Source organism: Rattus norvegicus, chromosome 1 (genome assembly GCF_021556685.1).
Source record: "Rattus norvegicus strain SHRSP/BbbUtx chromosome 1, alternate assembly SHRSP_T2T, whole genome shotgun sequence".
NCBI lineage: Eukaryota > Metazoa > Chordata > Mammalia > Rodentia > Muridae > Rattus > Rattus norvegicus.
In genome coordinates, this window is record NC_141534.1 from 255,073,650 (window position 1) to 255,090,368 (window position 16,719).

At 44.0% G+C, this 16,719-nt stretch overlaps 1 protein-coding gene across 22 annotated transcripts in view; it reads right to left on the bottom strand.

The window, feature by feature from the left end:
• The window catches only part of Hpse2 (heparanase 2 (inactive)), a 705,780-nt gene that overhangs the window by 132,594 nt on the left and 556,467 nt on the right, over positions 1-16,719 (bottom strand). For all 22 annotated transcript variants that reach the window (XM_087578435.1, XM_087578476.1, XM_087578514.1 and 19 more), the window contains 2 exon segments: positions 10,894-11,000; positions 6,489-6,603 (listed from right to left, as the gene is read on the bottom strand). In XM_087578435.1, coding sequence (XP_087434561.1) covers positions 6,489-6,603; positions 10,894-11,000 — 222 coding nt within the window.

Here is a 16,719-nt window from a genome sequence, read left to right on the forward strand (position 1 = left end):
CAAAGATTCTTACCACAGTTATGTTCATGTTATTGTTAAGCACTATTATTGTGACTTACAATTTTATATCTTACAAAGTCACTTCATAAACAAAAGCCCTTGACAATCATTGAGTACGTATGATGGGTGAAAGCTACACCATGCGACCCTTTACAACCCTCCAAGATGGGTTCTGCTCTCACAGGGGAGGAGGGAACTGATGTCCGCGGGGGTTCTAGTAATTTCAAGTACATATAGGAGGTAACTGGAAAAGTTGCTCAGGCTGACCTCAAAGTCAGCATTTGAAGGAGTAAATTCCAATACTCCCTGCTGTCCAACCTCGGCAGTTGTCGCCCGCTTTCACAGAGGAAATAAAGGCTCACGTGACTATAAATAACAGTGTTGCATTTTGAGCCTCATCCGACCAGACCCACGCTCAGAGCTGTTTCTACTTCCCAGAGGGGTGAGCTGTTACAGATACTAGTGTGTGCTGTTGCCATACTGTGCATATTGCTCAGGCTGATAAAAGATGAGGGTGGGCAGGAGGATAATCAGAGAAGCTTGTATGCAAAGGCATCGGTGGCCAGGGGCTGCCCGCCTGGTCAGACACGCAGAACAGGGCTCTGAGCTCAAAGCCCCGGCTACCAGACACAGGAGAAAAGAGGCAAGTCATGCTCACTGGGCATGCAGCCCGGTGCTCTGGCCCCTGATGGAGGCAGCCTGAGTCCCAGCGATTGATCCCTCAGCCAAGGCTGCCCTTCTCTCAGCAGCAGTAGGCTCCCACAAAGAAGGCTGCACATGGAAAACTCTTTGTAGGGCCCCTGATGACAGGATTGAATTTCACATCGCAGCTACCCCTAAACAGGTACACTTTGCTTCTTTCATGTTCCTGATGGATCCCACGGGAAAGAAAAGAAAGAGAAGAAAGGTCGCACTAAGAAACAGGTCACAGGCTAGTTTGTCTGGGTTTGTACCTCCCTGGCTATACCACCTCCGGGTTTTTGGCCTTTGAGTTCTTCAATTTCACACACCCTGTGTGGCCATGGGACACAATGGGAAAACCTTTCTGTGATAATTATTCCTAATTCATCTACCATGGTCACTGGAAAACGAGTGCTTCTGTGTATGTCACTGCTTGTCTTTAGATGCTCTTCCCCTGACCCAAACTGGGCACATAGGAGGATCTCCCTAGGCACTGCCTCTCCCAAACCATTCCTGGGAAGCTCTTGCTGCTCTCAGCAGGCAGATTTTGGTTTCCTTTCCTATCCTTTAAGGTGGACTTTGACATAGTCCCTCTTATCTATTTAACATCTGTCTGCATCTGGTGCCAGCGTCTTGAAGTCAGATGCTGCCCCAGCACAGCGTTCGGCATTATGACGATGCAGTAAGTCCCTCTGAGTAAACAGGACATACGTAGGTGGAGAGTTATGTTTATGTGGACATCTTAAAGGAAAGGCAGACTTTAATTCATTCATAGTCTTCAAAAATAACAATTTTCTCAGATTTAAAAAAAACAATATTATTGATTACAGCAATAAAGAGTCTACAAAGAAGCAATAAAACAGTGCCTGCAATTTTCTTGCTCTGAGATATAGTCCCATCCAATAATTTTCTATGCTTACTTATCAATGCAAAATCCAAATCTCTATGCTTTAAATGATTCTCTCAGGTACACTGATGATGACTTGTGGAGGTTCAGAGGGGAGGCAGTTTATCCTCGCTTCAACTCAATCAAAGGGAAGCCAGAGCCCAAAGACGCACATACTTAATGGTAGAACTAGGACCACAAATCTTGTCTCAGTTCTAGGCTGTGTGTTGCTCCCTTGCTTGGGTGGTTCAAGTCCCAGTCCATCCAGCAACACTGGGAAATAGGTTTCTTCCTCGTGAAGGAAGGGTGCACCGAGCTGATCCCGTGTTTGTATCTCAGCTATGCTGTGCATAAGGGGTAACCATCGCCAGCATCTTGGAGGGAAGGAAAGATGGCATACGTAACAAACAACTCGTCCTAGAGTGAAATGACAGCTGGGCTAACCGAGCGAGTCAGACTGGCAGCAGTCAAAGGCAGAGCCTCTTTCTAAAAGCTAAATGAGTCTGAACAGTGATGGCTGGGTTCTGAATATGTTGCTATGGTGACGGCAACAGGTTTAATTTCATTATGGAATACTGAGCAGCGCTCTCATCCACGACTGATGATTTTACTCAGAACAACGCACACAGAGAGTTCAATGGACGCGCAGGGCTGTTGAGAGGTTACTCACCAAGGACGATAGTCAGGAACGAGTGCTCAGAGCACACAGCTGCCCCACCATGCCCACAGTGGGATGCTAAGACAGCCTCGTCTCTAAGCAGGGCAAGCCGTAACCTACAGGCACACAGTGGGTTACTGACTGCAGATGAGAGGCCATGTCTAATTTATCTGCACATCCACACAGTGGTGATGGAACTCAGAGCTCATTTTTTTTAATTGAATTATATCTGTGTGGAGACTCCTTTTGCCGTCCTAGCGTGGGAGCTAGGAAGATGCTGACTACTAATTCCCCATTCCTCTCCCTGAAAGCTCTGTAAATCACACTCTTAAAAAAAGCAACATGCTGAATTCCAGAACCCTCTCGGAGGAGAAGTGCCCGGGCTGGTGGGGTCTGGACTCTGTCCACTGAATGCACAGAACTTTTCTGCACAAACATCGTCTACTCCCAAGGGAGCTCACAACTGACTGCTCATCTGTGGAGACTCACATGTCCCCTCTTTCCCAATGGCAGGGCCATCAGGGTAAAGGGTGGGAGCCTATGACAATGCGTGGCTCAACTAAATGTGCTCCTTTCCTCAGGAGGGAGAAAGTCTCACAGCAGGAGGAGGCGCCACTTTGTGAGCAGAAAACATGGAGGAACAAGCAATGTAGCTGAAGAGTTGCTTCCTGAGCAGAACAGCAGAGTAGAACCTTTCTCATTCTGTCCCTCCCCTTCCCCCTTTCCCTTCTTCACACTACTTCTGTTGTAAAAGAGAAGACTTCAGGTCCAACGGAAACCCAGCCACCAGGTACGGAGATGTCCCCACGTGCTGCCCTGACATTCTCTTCCATCCTCAACGTCAGAGTGGGTCGCTCACATTTGGTGACCTCCCATCGGTGACATGGAAAGCCTGTATTTTACAGTAGGGTTTATCTGTGGTGTCCAGTCTGTGGTTTGGGATTGGCATATAAAGAACCCATTATTTAGTGCCATCCAGGATAGTTTCCCTGCCCTAAAAGTCTTCTGTATCGCGTTCTCTCACACTAACTCCTAGAAACCATGTCCAAAGTGTCACTCATCTTGACGTTGTCGCTAACCTTTGACAGGTACTGTTGGAGTAGGCCGGCCAGAGCTGAGGGAGGGGAGGTGGTGCAGGGCAAGGTCTGAGGAGCCCTGAGGCCCCAGAAGCTTGCGGTCTCTGGATTTACTCAAGAGCACCAGCAAAACAGAAACAAATTTGCTAATAAGAGTCTTTCCTGAAATATACTAAGCTGGGTTGGAAAGAATGGGAGTAGAAAAAACATTTTTTTTTCTGAGAGAAACTCAAGTACAATTCACCAACCCTCTAATCTCTTAAACACTCTTGAGGAAGCAGCACAGTGGAAAGCCCACGGGTTTTTATTAGTGTTGTCCAGTTATCAGCTCCATAGCTGTTTGAAATGACCAATATGATCCTTAAGCCCAACTCCATTACCGTCGTTGGGCCCAGTCAGCAATGTACTGGTCTGGTTTGTAAAGTTTTTCCAGGGTACACTTAGGACACTCCCAGCTGTGGCAATTTCTACTTATGAGGTACAGAATTTGCTATGAGGGAAGATAAAGAGGGGCTTGCTCTCTTTTAAGTGCTTTTACATATGGTGTCTTTATCGAAGTGTGATGCCCGGCTCACTTGGGCCTTTGTGCTACATCCGTGGACACTGTTTCAACATCTCAGAGGCTTATGTGAGTTCTGGGGCCATCAGGTGCCAGCTGAAGATTTCTATGCTCTGCTTTTAAAGAAAGCCACGGGCATTTACTCTTATTTGGGGAGAATAAAGCCATGAATATTTGTGTCTTAAGTGTATGCTGCCATGGACCGGGGCAGTCACAGGGAGGCGTGGTAAGATACAGGGTTGTCTAATCCAGGAAAGCAGGCCTGTTGAGTCTTCCAACACCCGTCCTGCACCACCTTGTCTCCTTTGCTCCCCAGACCCAAGAAAAGGGCAGAATTTGCCGCAGGCAGGACAAAGACACCTAAGTGAGAGTTATGGGCAATAGTGAGGCACAGTAGAGAGAAAACAGGATTTACAGCTAGAAAATCCCGGGGATGGGGTGGGGAGCTGGCTACTCTGACTTCTCTGACCCCGGACACTCATTTACTCTTTAGCTTTCTAAGTTTTCAGGAAAGTTAATAAGCACATTTACCTCAGAAGGCTTTATTTGGAGCAGTTATGATAAACTACAGTGATCTCATATCCATTTTCCGTTTCTCGCCACTGCACAGGATCTCTGTATTTTTGGCTCACCACAGAGATGCGCAGTCAGGAATTATCAGTAATCAAATGGGATGCAAAGAAGACAAGTGAACGAGGCTTGAAGGAAGGAAGGGAAGAAGAAAGGGAGGACTGCAGTTTTCCGATATACCAAATAACATTAAATAGAAATAAAAATTAATCTGTGAATTGTAAGGTATGGTCTGCATTGTTAAGGATGGTGCTTGGTGCGCTGAGGTGGAGTGATTACTTCCCTTCTCAAAGCTCTCCAGTGATTTTTTTTCTCACTACTACAATAAAAGTACAACTGCCTTGAGCAGCCCGACTCCGCCTACTTCACGGCTGCCAAGGCTCTTCCTTCTGCGTCTCAGGCACGTGTGACCGTGCGTTTCTTCAGACAAGCTGAGTTAGTTCCTGCCATGAAATGTTCGTGTAAGCCTCTTCCTAGCTTAAAAAGTCTGCATATCTGGCTTCTTACCATCAGCTGTCTCTTCCCTTAGCTGTCACGTGGTAAGAAAAGCCCTTCCTGTATACACATCTAGGAATCTGGATGCATAATAGAATAATAACATTCTATTATTTATTTATTCATTGTTTCCTCCCCAACTCCTGCTGCTCCAAAGAAACCCAAACAAAACAAACAAAAAACAAAAAAACCAAACCAAAACAAAACCCCCCAAAGCCTCTTACATTTGTTCCAAATAGAAAACGTGACCTATGCTTGTTTAGTACGTATGCCTTGGATATAGTTTTCTAATTATTTTGGCTTATTTACACAGATACATGAAAACAAACTGAATCTCTACAGTTCCAAGCAGAAAGCCCAGGCCCCTCCTTCCTCCCTCAGCCTCACATACACACTTCGAGATTTATTCTTGCTCTGTGAGTGAGAACAATGTGCCAATTGGTTTCACTTTTGAGACTTGAGAATGATATCCTTGTGGGCCACACTGCTCCTGGTCTAGGCTTGGAGGCCTCTTGATGTGGGGTTGGGAATGAAGAACAAGTTGGGTAGAAACAGGTAAAGGAGGTAAGTGACAGGAACACGCTCTCACGCACTGTTTGGTCTATTCCCAGGGCCCTAAAGGTAGCCAGCCATAACTCAAGGCCCAGGACCTGGTCCAGGGCTGTGCTATACCCAGTTCCCATCTCACCCTCAGTGTCCTATCCAGTAAAGCAGACACATCATCTCAAAGGGCAACCACAGGTATGGGGAGAGGAGTCTGACCTTCCACCAGGACCATGAGATGATACTTGTGTAAAAGAATCATCTGTGTGATATTTCTAAGAAAAAAAAGCAAAAACCTGCTTTTCTGGGCTACGTGAGATTTCTCTGATGATGGCACAGCAGGCCACTCAGAACTAACTCTGCCTTGGGGCAAATCTTCATCATCATATGGGGCCAACTTCTAACTCCAAGTGCACTTCATCCCTTCCCCTAGAGCTGGCTCCTATTAGATCTGATCTTGGTGAACACCCTCATCTGCTTTCAACATGCTGCATCTGACATGAGCTAATACCTCCTATTAGCATTCAAAGAAAACAATCTGGAAAAATCCGCTCTCAAGCAGAGTTCAAACAGGCCACAAGTAGATGTAGAATCTTTTTTTTTCTTTTTTCTTTTTTTCCGGAGCTGGGGACCGAACCCAGGGCCTTGCACTTGCTAGGCAAGCGCTCTACCATTGAGCTAAATCCCCAACCCCTAGATGTGGAATCTTAATTGTACAAAGTTTGCTAAAGTAAAAGCAATAAATTTATACATATACACATATAAATGTATGTACACACATGTGTGTATGTGTGTATGCATGTATGTGTGTCTGTGTAGGTGCTGTATGTGTAGGGGGAGGTGGTGAAGCCCAAAGCCCATGGAATGGTTCATGAAATCAAAAGACAAGAACGCTCTGTCCGATTTATGAAAGAGACTGTCAATGGCAAAAGGAGAAAAAATGTCCTCGTGTGGAAAAAGGCATGATCAAAAGAACCAAATGAGATGGAAAGGAATTGGGAATCTTTATCCCGCACTTACTGGTAATGGGTTAAAGTTCTGGTCCACCAGATGGTTGTATCCGTGGTCGAAAAATGAATGTCGTATCACGACATCAATGCCCTGATTGGCCAGCATTCCTAAAGTGTTTAGCCATCTAATAGAAAAAGAAGAAGAAAGCCACATCAGCACATTTTAAAATGGCATCTAACAAGCCATGAAGATTAGCTTCAGCACACAAACAACATCAGAACCACTGTACTTGATGTTTGAAAGGAGAAAATCATTTTAGGTGTTGAACAGGTAAGAGATCTCAAAGATTATCATATCCAATCTCCTATTTTACAGGAACAGAAGACTGAGGGAATAAAATGCACTGTTCATGATCGGAGTTATCACACTGTATGACTTCGTTTTACTTCTAGAATACTAACAAATGAACACTGCCAGCACTTAGGAGCCCAGTGCCTCTTCCCTGGCCACAAACATACGAGCACATGACTTCACAGCATGCCTTGCCTCCTCAGTCTCCTCCCTCTAAAGTACACACGCTTTCCACAGGACTCTACCCTACATCGACCTACGACCTGTGAAAACCAGCCTCGGTGTCTGGACCTCTCATGGTTCGCTGTCACAGTAATAATGTTCTCCTGGATGCCATGATCAACTATTCATGGACCAAGAACATTACCTGCACATGTGTGCTGCTATGGGAAACCTGCACTGACCGTGTTCTCATACCTGACAATGCGAAAGGCCTCGTTTGCACTGCCTGCTGCTCAAAGCCTGCCTTCTAAGCTCTTCCCAAATGCCAGGCCTGACCCTGCCACTGTGACTGACAGATTCAATTCATTCATTGATTAGGCAGTCATGGTTTTCTCTCCATATTACCACTGCTGAGACTATCACTCACCCTTGCTTTTACCTCAAACTTCATTCTCCACAGGTCCAAGTTGCACAAAATTACTTCTGAGTAGCCAATGTAGCATGCTGTCTTGTAATGACCCACGTTTTACCCGTTTCCCACGTTTTAACTCATGCTTAGCATTTTCTACTGACCCTCCTCTAACTCATTTCTTTCCGTTTGCCAAATTCCTCACCACATATTAATCTCCTAAGCTAGTGCTGTCTTCTAACCTCTGGCATCCTAGTCAGCGGCGTCACTTTCTACCTTCACAGAGCACTTTCTGTGTGTGCCCTTGGTCAGCCTGGTGCGTGGAGATCACACACCTCTCTCTACCATTCCCCATCGGTCGCAGGCCCTCAATCACACCACATTTGAACTTAGACTCACGACGCTTCCTGGCACGCTGTAGGTGCACAGCACTGTTTAGGCTGACATTTGTCTGGATAAAATTAGATTCTAGAAACTTTGAAAAGTCACCATTTAGCACATGGGAAAAATTATGCATAGTTATGATTTCCCAAATCTGAAACCATATGGGGCTCCAAACCCATGACTTCTAGAATTAAACCTTTTCCCTGCTGGAAGGAAGAGCATTTCTAATTCTTATATTATGGTTAAATAGTGTTCACATTTTCAAATCTTTTTACATTTACAATTTTATTTTATTCGCATAGAAATGAACACATTTACTGGCAATTAGAGCTACAAATCCAAACCCCAAAGCAAAGCGACTCACACACAAAACGAGCTTTAAATCGGAAGGCAGGTCTGCGGGCGGACAATAGAGCAGAGCGTTTGCTGTGCTGGTCTTGTTCACGCTGGGACACTGTGACCCAGAGAATTGAAATTATTTGAGAACATCGCATGGCAAAGCTACTTGCCTTTATTATTTTCATTAGTTTGGCAAGCCTGTGAATCAGGATAATAGGTTCAGCTCTTGTTCTAATCCTGAGGCCCAGGAGCAGATGGATTACTGAAGATGCCCCGTGGTGGAACTTGAATAAGAACTCTGGGTGAATGCCTCTTAAATCAGAGTTCTAGCCATGTTCATAAAGCACAAAGATATCCAGTCTATATTTAATGCTGAACTATAAAAGAAAATATGGAGTTTCATCTCCTCGAAGAAATATATATGCATGAGCCCCACCATCAGCACCATCTGCACGGCAACATGGAGCTGTCCCATCGCTCACTTGTTAAGTATCTATTCTCCCATCACAAGCGTCGTAGTCAGCAGTTGTGGTGTTGCTCTACATGCTGGAGACATGGCAGCCTCTCAGGATGAATTTGCAGCATTCCAAAGATGGACAGGATAGCTATCTTTGAGTCGCAGTAGCAGACTTCTGATTCATGTGTGCATTTGCATGTGCCCTGGGAAGCTCATGGTTATGTGGTGTATCGAAAGACCTGGGGGAAACGCCATCTTTTCACGTGCTACCTAGTGTCTTAGAATGCTATACCTCTATTGTTTTCTGGGAGACAATTTGCACACCTTCAAGAACACAGTACATTGCTGTGTGCTGCCAGTAGGGTTCAGATGGGATGGATGACAGGGACGTGAGAGGAAAGACCAGGTGCATAATGAACTAGAGTTTTCTGATGTCTGCCAACTAAGCACTGGTAATCGGAGCTCAGCCCACATATCAACAGCTATGTTCGTCTGCAGTTCCATGGAGACATCTACAGCTATTTGACTGATGCTCAAGCCAAGGCAGGCCTCTGTTTCAGCTGCCTCTGTGAAGGCCTTTTCATTTCACATCATTTCTTACGTGGAAGAATATTCAGGAAAACATTCAGTACAACCAGGCTGCTCGCTGGACCTCAAAGCAGAGTCACTTGGCAACAGCTGAGCAAAAGCATTTCTGGGTTGATTCCAAGGGGTCCCCGAGTACTGACTGCCAACCTGGCTTTTCACCCTTGTCACAGGATTCATATCAAACTAGCGGGGAGTATATTATGAAGGAAGCCTCTTAGTAACACCGCATTAAATGCTGATTCACTCCATTTCATTAATTTGAACCATGCTTACTGGACTTCTCTGTGAGACACAGTTAGATGCTGAGGTTACCAACATGGAAGACCCATGATACACTGAGGTTATCTTCATGTACCTTCGACATGGCTTCATCTGAAAATGCCATCTACTTGGCTGCCATGACCTGTTCTTCGCAAATGTATTAAGGACGCTGTCTCCATGGAGGGGAGCCACATCTGTCTAATTAGGAACAGCTGTTAGTAGCAAAACACATAGCTGAGGGCAAAGCTGCAGTTCATGCATTGCTCAGCCAGAAAGCCTGGGCCAGTGGACCACAGTGGATCAGAAAAGAGTACTTGGTTTGTCTCTGGTTGTGAGGGGTTTGTCCTGGCTACATGACACTGAGAGCCAGGCAGAGTGCTACGTTTCTGTCTCAAATCATTCTTCAGACAACTACAGTAGCTTTCAAACTCATATTCTCATCCTTCCTGAGACGCTGTGCATAATATTGACAAGGTCTAAGTTTTAAAATGCTTATTAGAGTATCTCTTCTCTGATATCTTTAGTGGCTTGGAATAAGCCCAGAACAGGGCTTCATTTCCTTTCCCTGGTTTATAAGACCACCCATTGTCTGGTGTAAACCCTCTTCATAGTATCAGCTTCATTCTGTCTCTGCTGAAAGAAACCTTTACTTCACATTATTCACTGACCCTCTCTGACATGCCTTTCCGTGTTGTTTCTTCAGTCTGAGGTACCTCACTGTTAGCTCTCCTCCTCTTCACCTGGGAAGACCAGGTACTCTTACCATATCCCACAAAATGCCACCTTGTCTATGAAACCCTTCTGATAACCCATTCAGGGAGTTTTTATTCCTCTGTAAGCTCACCAGTTTTCTTTCATAGCAAGGCTGTGGGAGACAGAAAGAAATGGTCCACTGAATGGGGAAAGGCTGAACTCTGGAGGAGGCCATCTGGGTTTGAGTCTGATCTCTGCCACTAGCCAAATGAGCTCTCTTGGCTAACTTACCTCAACCCTGTTTTTCAACGTCTTTTGTTGTACTATGAGGACAACACTAGCTTGGTCTTATTGGCTCACAACTAAAACAGTAGCACCGATATTATGGGTGGTCAAAGTATTTAAGGCTTTCAACAGTGCCTGGTTCTTGGTAGATCCAGTACGCATTAAAGAATCATTACAGCATAATTATTCTTTACAATATGGTCATCTCTCATACTTGTCCTTCCAGTCATGTTTCTGGAGGATAAAACCATTAATGTTGTTTACCCAACTCATGGAACTATGGTAAAACGGAGATGGGAGAATGCAGGCAGCTGACTCCAGGATGGTTTGAGCTATGACTTATGCAAGATGTCATCTGTACTCTGAGGCTAATGTCTGACTGTTAGTAGCTGGAGAAGTGGCTAAGTTAGGTTAAATAATTCATGAATGAGTAGATGTAAACTTTCCATTGGAAACGAGCTTTTCCTTGGAACGGGTAAGGAGTGTCTTACAGTTTCCCTGTCAATTCCTAAAAATTCCTGGGAGTGAAAATGTCAATTACTTACAAGAATCCTGCAGCGTAGGAATCTGACAGATTGTTTGTGCCTCCAGCTGAGGTGGTCACTATGCCTTCCAGCCAAATCTTCTTTCCTGGAGTGTATGTGTTGACCACCTGTTCACACCACAAAGCAGAAGAGGTTGGATGAGATTTTAAAAGCCACTCCCCAGTGAGAAGCACCATCACTCCCTAAAGGAAGTGTCTCCCATTCTCTGCTCCCAAGTGGTCATGATTTGTGCTGTACTTTATGAAGCTGTGTGTCTGTTGCTTCCCTTTTATAGGAACACCATGCAAAGTGAGAGAGGTGGTCTACTGTAGTGACTAAAGGGCTGGACTTTGGTGCAGCTGACAGAGTGAGTTGCCACAGGCACACAAAAGCATTCATGCTCACACGTGCTCACTTTTTCCCTTAAGTAAACCCAAGTGATGGTGTGATGGCACAAATGCATATTCTAGAGTGTAAGATGACTTTAGGGAAGCAACATCCTTCACCAGAAAAGAATAACCACTTATGTTTCTATGGTAACGGGTCCCGAGAAGCAATGATTTTCAGGTCATGTTACAGAACTTTTATGATAAAGCACCCGGTCTATGTATTAGTAGTCCTGAACCATGCGTAGGAGAGAAAAAAATCTCCTAGGGAACTGTTGTATAATGAGCATGGCATGCATATTATAACCATAATTTGAGGATAACTGAAGTAAATATAAAAAGAAAAGTCCCTGACCCATGTGTCAGTTTCTACACAAGGAACTACAGCTGTGTGCCTTCTAAGCAGAGGCAAAGCCTTGTTAAAATGTGTCCCTCTGAAGTTTTGAAATTACCCAGTCTCTGTTCTACAAGTTGGAGGCTGGCCAAACTATTCTGATCATGGTGCAGATACACTGGAAAGCAGTCTGGCAGTTCTTGTGATGGGTAATTCTAGTAGCTTCTGAAAGTACACTGTGAGTCATACGCTTGTCTATAGCTAGCTCATTTGACGAAATAAGACCAACGAGCAGGAATAGTGAGCCACAGACTAAACAGGGAAACGGGGAAAAGGAACTAGGAGGACGTGTTTAAACTGGCAACCAATGCTGGCAACTTAGACTCAATCTCATAGGGATTTTTAGGTAAAAGCCTACATAACCCTTCCCAAAGCTGCCCAATGGTCCCTCAGGGTGACAATGGGAAGGAAGTACACGTTTCTGCCTCTGAAAAGCAGCCTAAAGAAGTCATCCTCTCCTTAGTTCACACAGCTCTGAGGGCTGGAACAAGCTCCAAACACTTGTTGCCCCATCCAGAGGCCTGAGAGAAAGACTGAGAAGCATGCTCCTGCTGTGTTCTCTAGCATCAGGCTCTGGCCGCTGCTGTAAGGACTAGAATCTGAAGAAGGACTGGAGGCCCTGGCATACACAAGGGAGGCTGATAGAAAAATAGTGCATTTAGAGACCCACAAATTCCACTTCTAGACATGTTCACCAAAGCCATTATTCTTCAGGTTTCTAAAGAGAAAAGAATAAAGATCTCACCATGTCTGTGTAGGTATCCATAGTTAGGACTGAAATATAACATGCATTTAATGCATAACGTGAAATTCTATGAAGCATTTGAGGCAAAAATTCAACATAAATTAAAAAATACAAATATGTTTTTATAGCCATTTATTAATATAGAATAATAAAGACCAAAGATGTGTATTTTAAGAACATATGTCAAGCATACAATGAAGACACACACACAAAAAAAAATAAACAAAGCCTAACCAAGATATTTTGTTTATTGATAATAGGTTTTGCTGTAAGTTGAGGTGGAATATACTATCACGTGGCTCTTGGTTCCTTAGGACTCCCAGAAAGAATATATGTAGATGTATTTATATGAATATATATGAATATACAATGAGATACATATCTATACATGTGACCAAACTCATAGGCAGACATCAAGCGATTGTATTACTTTTTACTATTTCTTTCTCTCTAGGTTTAGCTTCCTACAACTGTCTCACTCCCATTTAGAAGAGAATTTGTATTTTATAATGCACAAAAAAAATTGTATTTGGCAAAGTTACTGAGCTTTTCAGAAATAACATTGTACTGATATATAAATTAGATAAAGTGAAAATTCTAGCCAAGAACAGAGGAATAAGAATTAATGGTGGCGGCCACACTGGCGTGCTGTTAAGGTGAGAGAGCAGATGCTTACAAGCACAAAGCAAGGGTTCAAACCGCATTGCTACAAACAAGACAGCGCCCCCTAACCCTCCCTGAACACTGAGACAGCGCCCCCAACCCTCCCTGAACACTGAGACAGCGCCCCCAACCCTCCCTGAACACTGAGACAGCGCCCCCAACCCTCCCTGAACACTGAGACAGCGCCCCCAACCCTCCCTGAACACTGAGACAGCGCCCCCAACCCTCCCTGAACACTGAGACAGCGCCCCCAACCCTCCCTGAACACTGAGACAGCGTCCCCAACCCTCCCTGAACACTGAGACAGCGCCCCCAACCCTCCCTGAACACTGAGACAGCGCCCCCAACACTCCCTGAACACTGAGACAGCGCCCCCAACACTCCCTGAACACTGAAAGAAAAGAATTATCAGGGCCTGAATCTTGCTTACTGCAAAGTAGGTAGGTATCTCACTTTTTAAAATTAAATTATTTTATTTATTTACATTCAAAGGTTGCCTCCCTTCCTGGTCCCCCCTCCCTGAGTTCTTCACATCATCCTCCCCTGCCTCTGAAGGTGTGTTCCCCTACCCTCCCACCCATCTCCACCATCATCCCTCTTCCTTGAGGCACCAAGTTTTTACAGGATTAAACATAACCTTTCCCACTAAGGCCATTCAAGGCAGTCCTCTGCTACACATGTGCCCAGGGTCACAAACCAGCCCATGTGAGCCCCTTGGTTTTTGGCTTAATCTCTGGAAGCTCTGAGGAGCCCAGGTTAGTTGACACTGTTGTTCTTCCTATGGGGTTGCCATCCCCTTCAGCTCCTTCAGTCCTTCCCCCTAAGTCTTCCATGTTGGTTCCTGACCTCATTCCAATGGTTGGCATCTGCATCTGTCTCAGTCAGCTGCTGGCAGAGCCTCTCAGAGGACAGCAATGCCAGGCTCCTGTCTACACACATAGTACGGTCTTAGTAATAGTGTCAGGATATGGTGTGCACATGAGGGATGGATCCTAAGGTGGGCTGGTCACTGGGTGGCCTTCCTTTCAGTCTTTACTCCATTTTTGTCATTTTGTCCCTGCATTTCCTTTAGACAGGAACAATTCTGGGTTAAAAACTCTGAAGATGGGTGTGTGGCCCCTGCCTCAACTGGGAGCCATATCTATCTACTTGAGGTGGTCTCTTCCAGTTCTATCTCCCCACTGTTGGGCATTAATATCATCCCCATTGAGTCCTCTCACATCCCAGGTCTCTGGGACTTTCTGTCCCCCAACCCCCACTGCTGCATATTTCCATTCATTCTCCTGGCCCTCTGGGCCTCCCTCCTGTCTCTCCCCATACCTGATCTGGCCCTCCCTTTTCCCCTACCCCCTCTTCTCTCCCACCCAGGTTTCTCCCTGCCACTGCCTCCCATGATTATTTTGTCCTGCTTCTAAGTGGGTTTTAGGTACCCACACTTGGGCCTTCTTGTTAAGCTTCCTACAGTCTGTGAGTTGTACCATGGGTATACAACTTTTTGGTTAATATCCACTTATCAGTGACTATGGTATGTCCTTTTGGGTCAGGTTTACCTCACTCAGGGTGGTATCTTCTAGTTCCACCCATTTGCCCGCAAAATTCATGTCCTCATTTTTAATTCCTGAATAGTATTCCATTGTGTAAATAAACCACATTTTCTGCATCCATTCTTTGGTTGAGGGACATCTGGGTTGTTTCAAGATTCTGACTATTACAAATAAGACTGCTATGAACATAGTGAAGCATGTGTCCTTGTGGTATAGTGGAATATCTTTTGGGTATATGCCCAGGAGTGGTATAGCTGGGTTTTCAGGTAGAACTATTTTCAATTTTCTGAGGAATCGCCAGACTGATTTCCAGAAGGTTGTACCAGTTTGCAATCCCACCAGTAATGGAGGAGTATTCCTCTTTCTCCACATCCTTGCCAGCATGTGCTGTTGCTTGAGTTTTTGAACTTAGCCATTCTGATGGGTGTAAGGTGAAATCTCAGGGCCATTTTGATGTGTATTTCTCTGATGATTAAGGATGCTGAACATTTCTTTATGTGCTTCTCAGCTGTTCAAGATCCCTCTGTTGAGAATTCTCTGTTTAGCTTTGTACCCCATGTTTTAATTGTGTTATTTGTTTATTTGGAGTCTAATTTTTTAGTTCTTTGTATATTTTGGATATTAGCCCTCCATCAGAAGTAAAATTAGTGAAGATGTTTTCCCAACCTGTAGTTTACTGTTTGTGCTGTTGACAGTGTTTTATGAGGTCCCATATGTCAATTGTTGATCTTAGAGCCTGAGCCATTGGTGTTCTGTTCAGGAAAATTTCTCCTGTGTCCATGCATTCAAGGCTATTTCCCACTTTCTTTTCAATTAGATCCAGCATGTCTGGTTTTATGTGGAGGTCCTTGATCCACTTGTACTTGAGTTTTGTACAAGGAGATAAGAATGGATTGATTTTCATTCTTGTACTTGCAGACTGCCAGTTAGAGCAGCACCATTTGTTGAAGATGCTTTCTTTTTGACACTGTATGGTTTTGTATTTTTTGTCAAAGATCAAGTTTCTGTAGGTATCTGGATTTATTTCTGGGTCTTCAATTCTATTCCATTGATTGACCTGTCTCTCTCTGTACCAACACCATGTGGTTTTTATCACTATTGCTCTCATTCTTTTAAACACTGCTCAGAGTGTCTCTCTCAAAGGGAATGAGAAATCATAAAAATAAGAAAGCATGAGAAACAGCTAACTGACTTAAAAAGGATCATATGCTGAAGTTGAAGATTATATTTATAATTCCTTAAAATATACTCTATCTGTGCAAGTAATATACCTTTTACTTCCTTTATCACTAATCAAAGCTGAAGAATGTACTTATATTTTTCTTTTCTTTTTTCAGATTTGGCTTTCAGACAATTCAGAGTTTAACTTTGTCCTCAGAGATAAGCTCTGAAAGCATGCTAAGTGATAGGAACCCAACATAAAATTCATATGTTATATGAATCCATTTATTTAAAAGAGCCAGATTATGTTCTAGAAAGTCCATAGAGGTACAAAGTAAATTAGTAGTTCCACAGGGTTGATAAAGTGGAGGAAGTCTGAGGTGGGAGACAAAAGGAAGTGACTTACTAATAAGCATGAGGTTTCTTTGTTAGTCATGACTATATATATATATATATATATATAGAGAGAGAGAGAGAGAGCTCTGAGAGCTCTGGTATGAATCACAAACTAGCTTTGGCTTCAGCAATCATTATCTTGGACTTAAAAATTATTCATTAACTTTAAAGGCATGGGTTTGAAATAGACCAACTGTAAGTCCCTTCTAAAAAATATGTTAAAATGCATTGGTATTTTATAATATGAATGCATATCTCTTTGGCTCTTAGCACTCAGTGTTTAAGGCTGTCTTTGATTACAGCCTATTGAATCCCATGCACTACTATCATAACTGGTTTAGAAAGACATGGTGTAATAGTGGCATGAACACCAGGGAGCAACCAACCACTGTCCACTGCCTGATTGCTTCAGAAGATCAAACATCCCATACTTGGCACCATCATCAGGCCAAGAAACTATCTACAGTTAGACAGCTCATTCCCCAGGGGGAGTGCTATTACTACTATTAAGCTGCTAAATGAGCACACTACTAAACTATTTCCAAATGATATCATTAT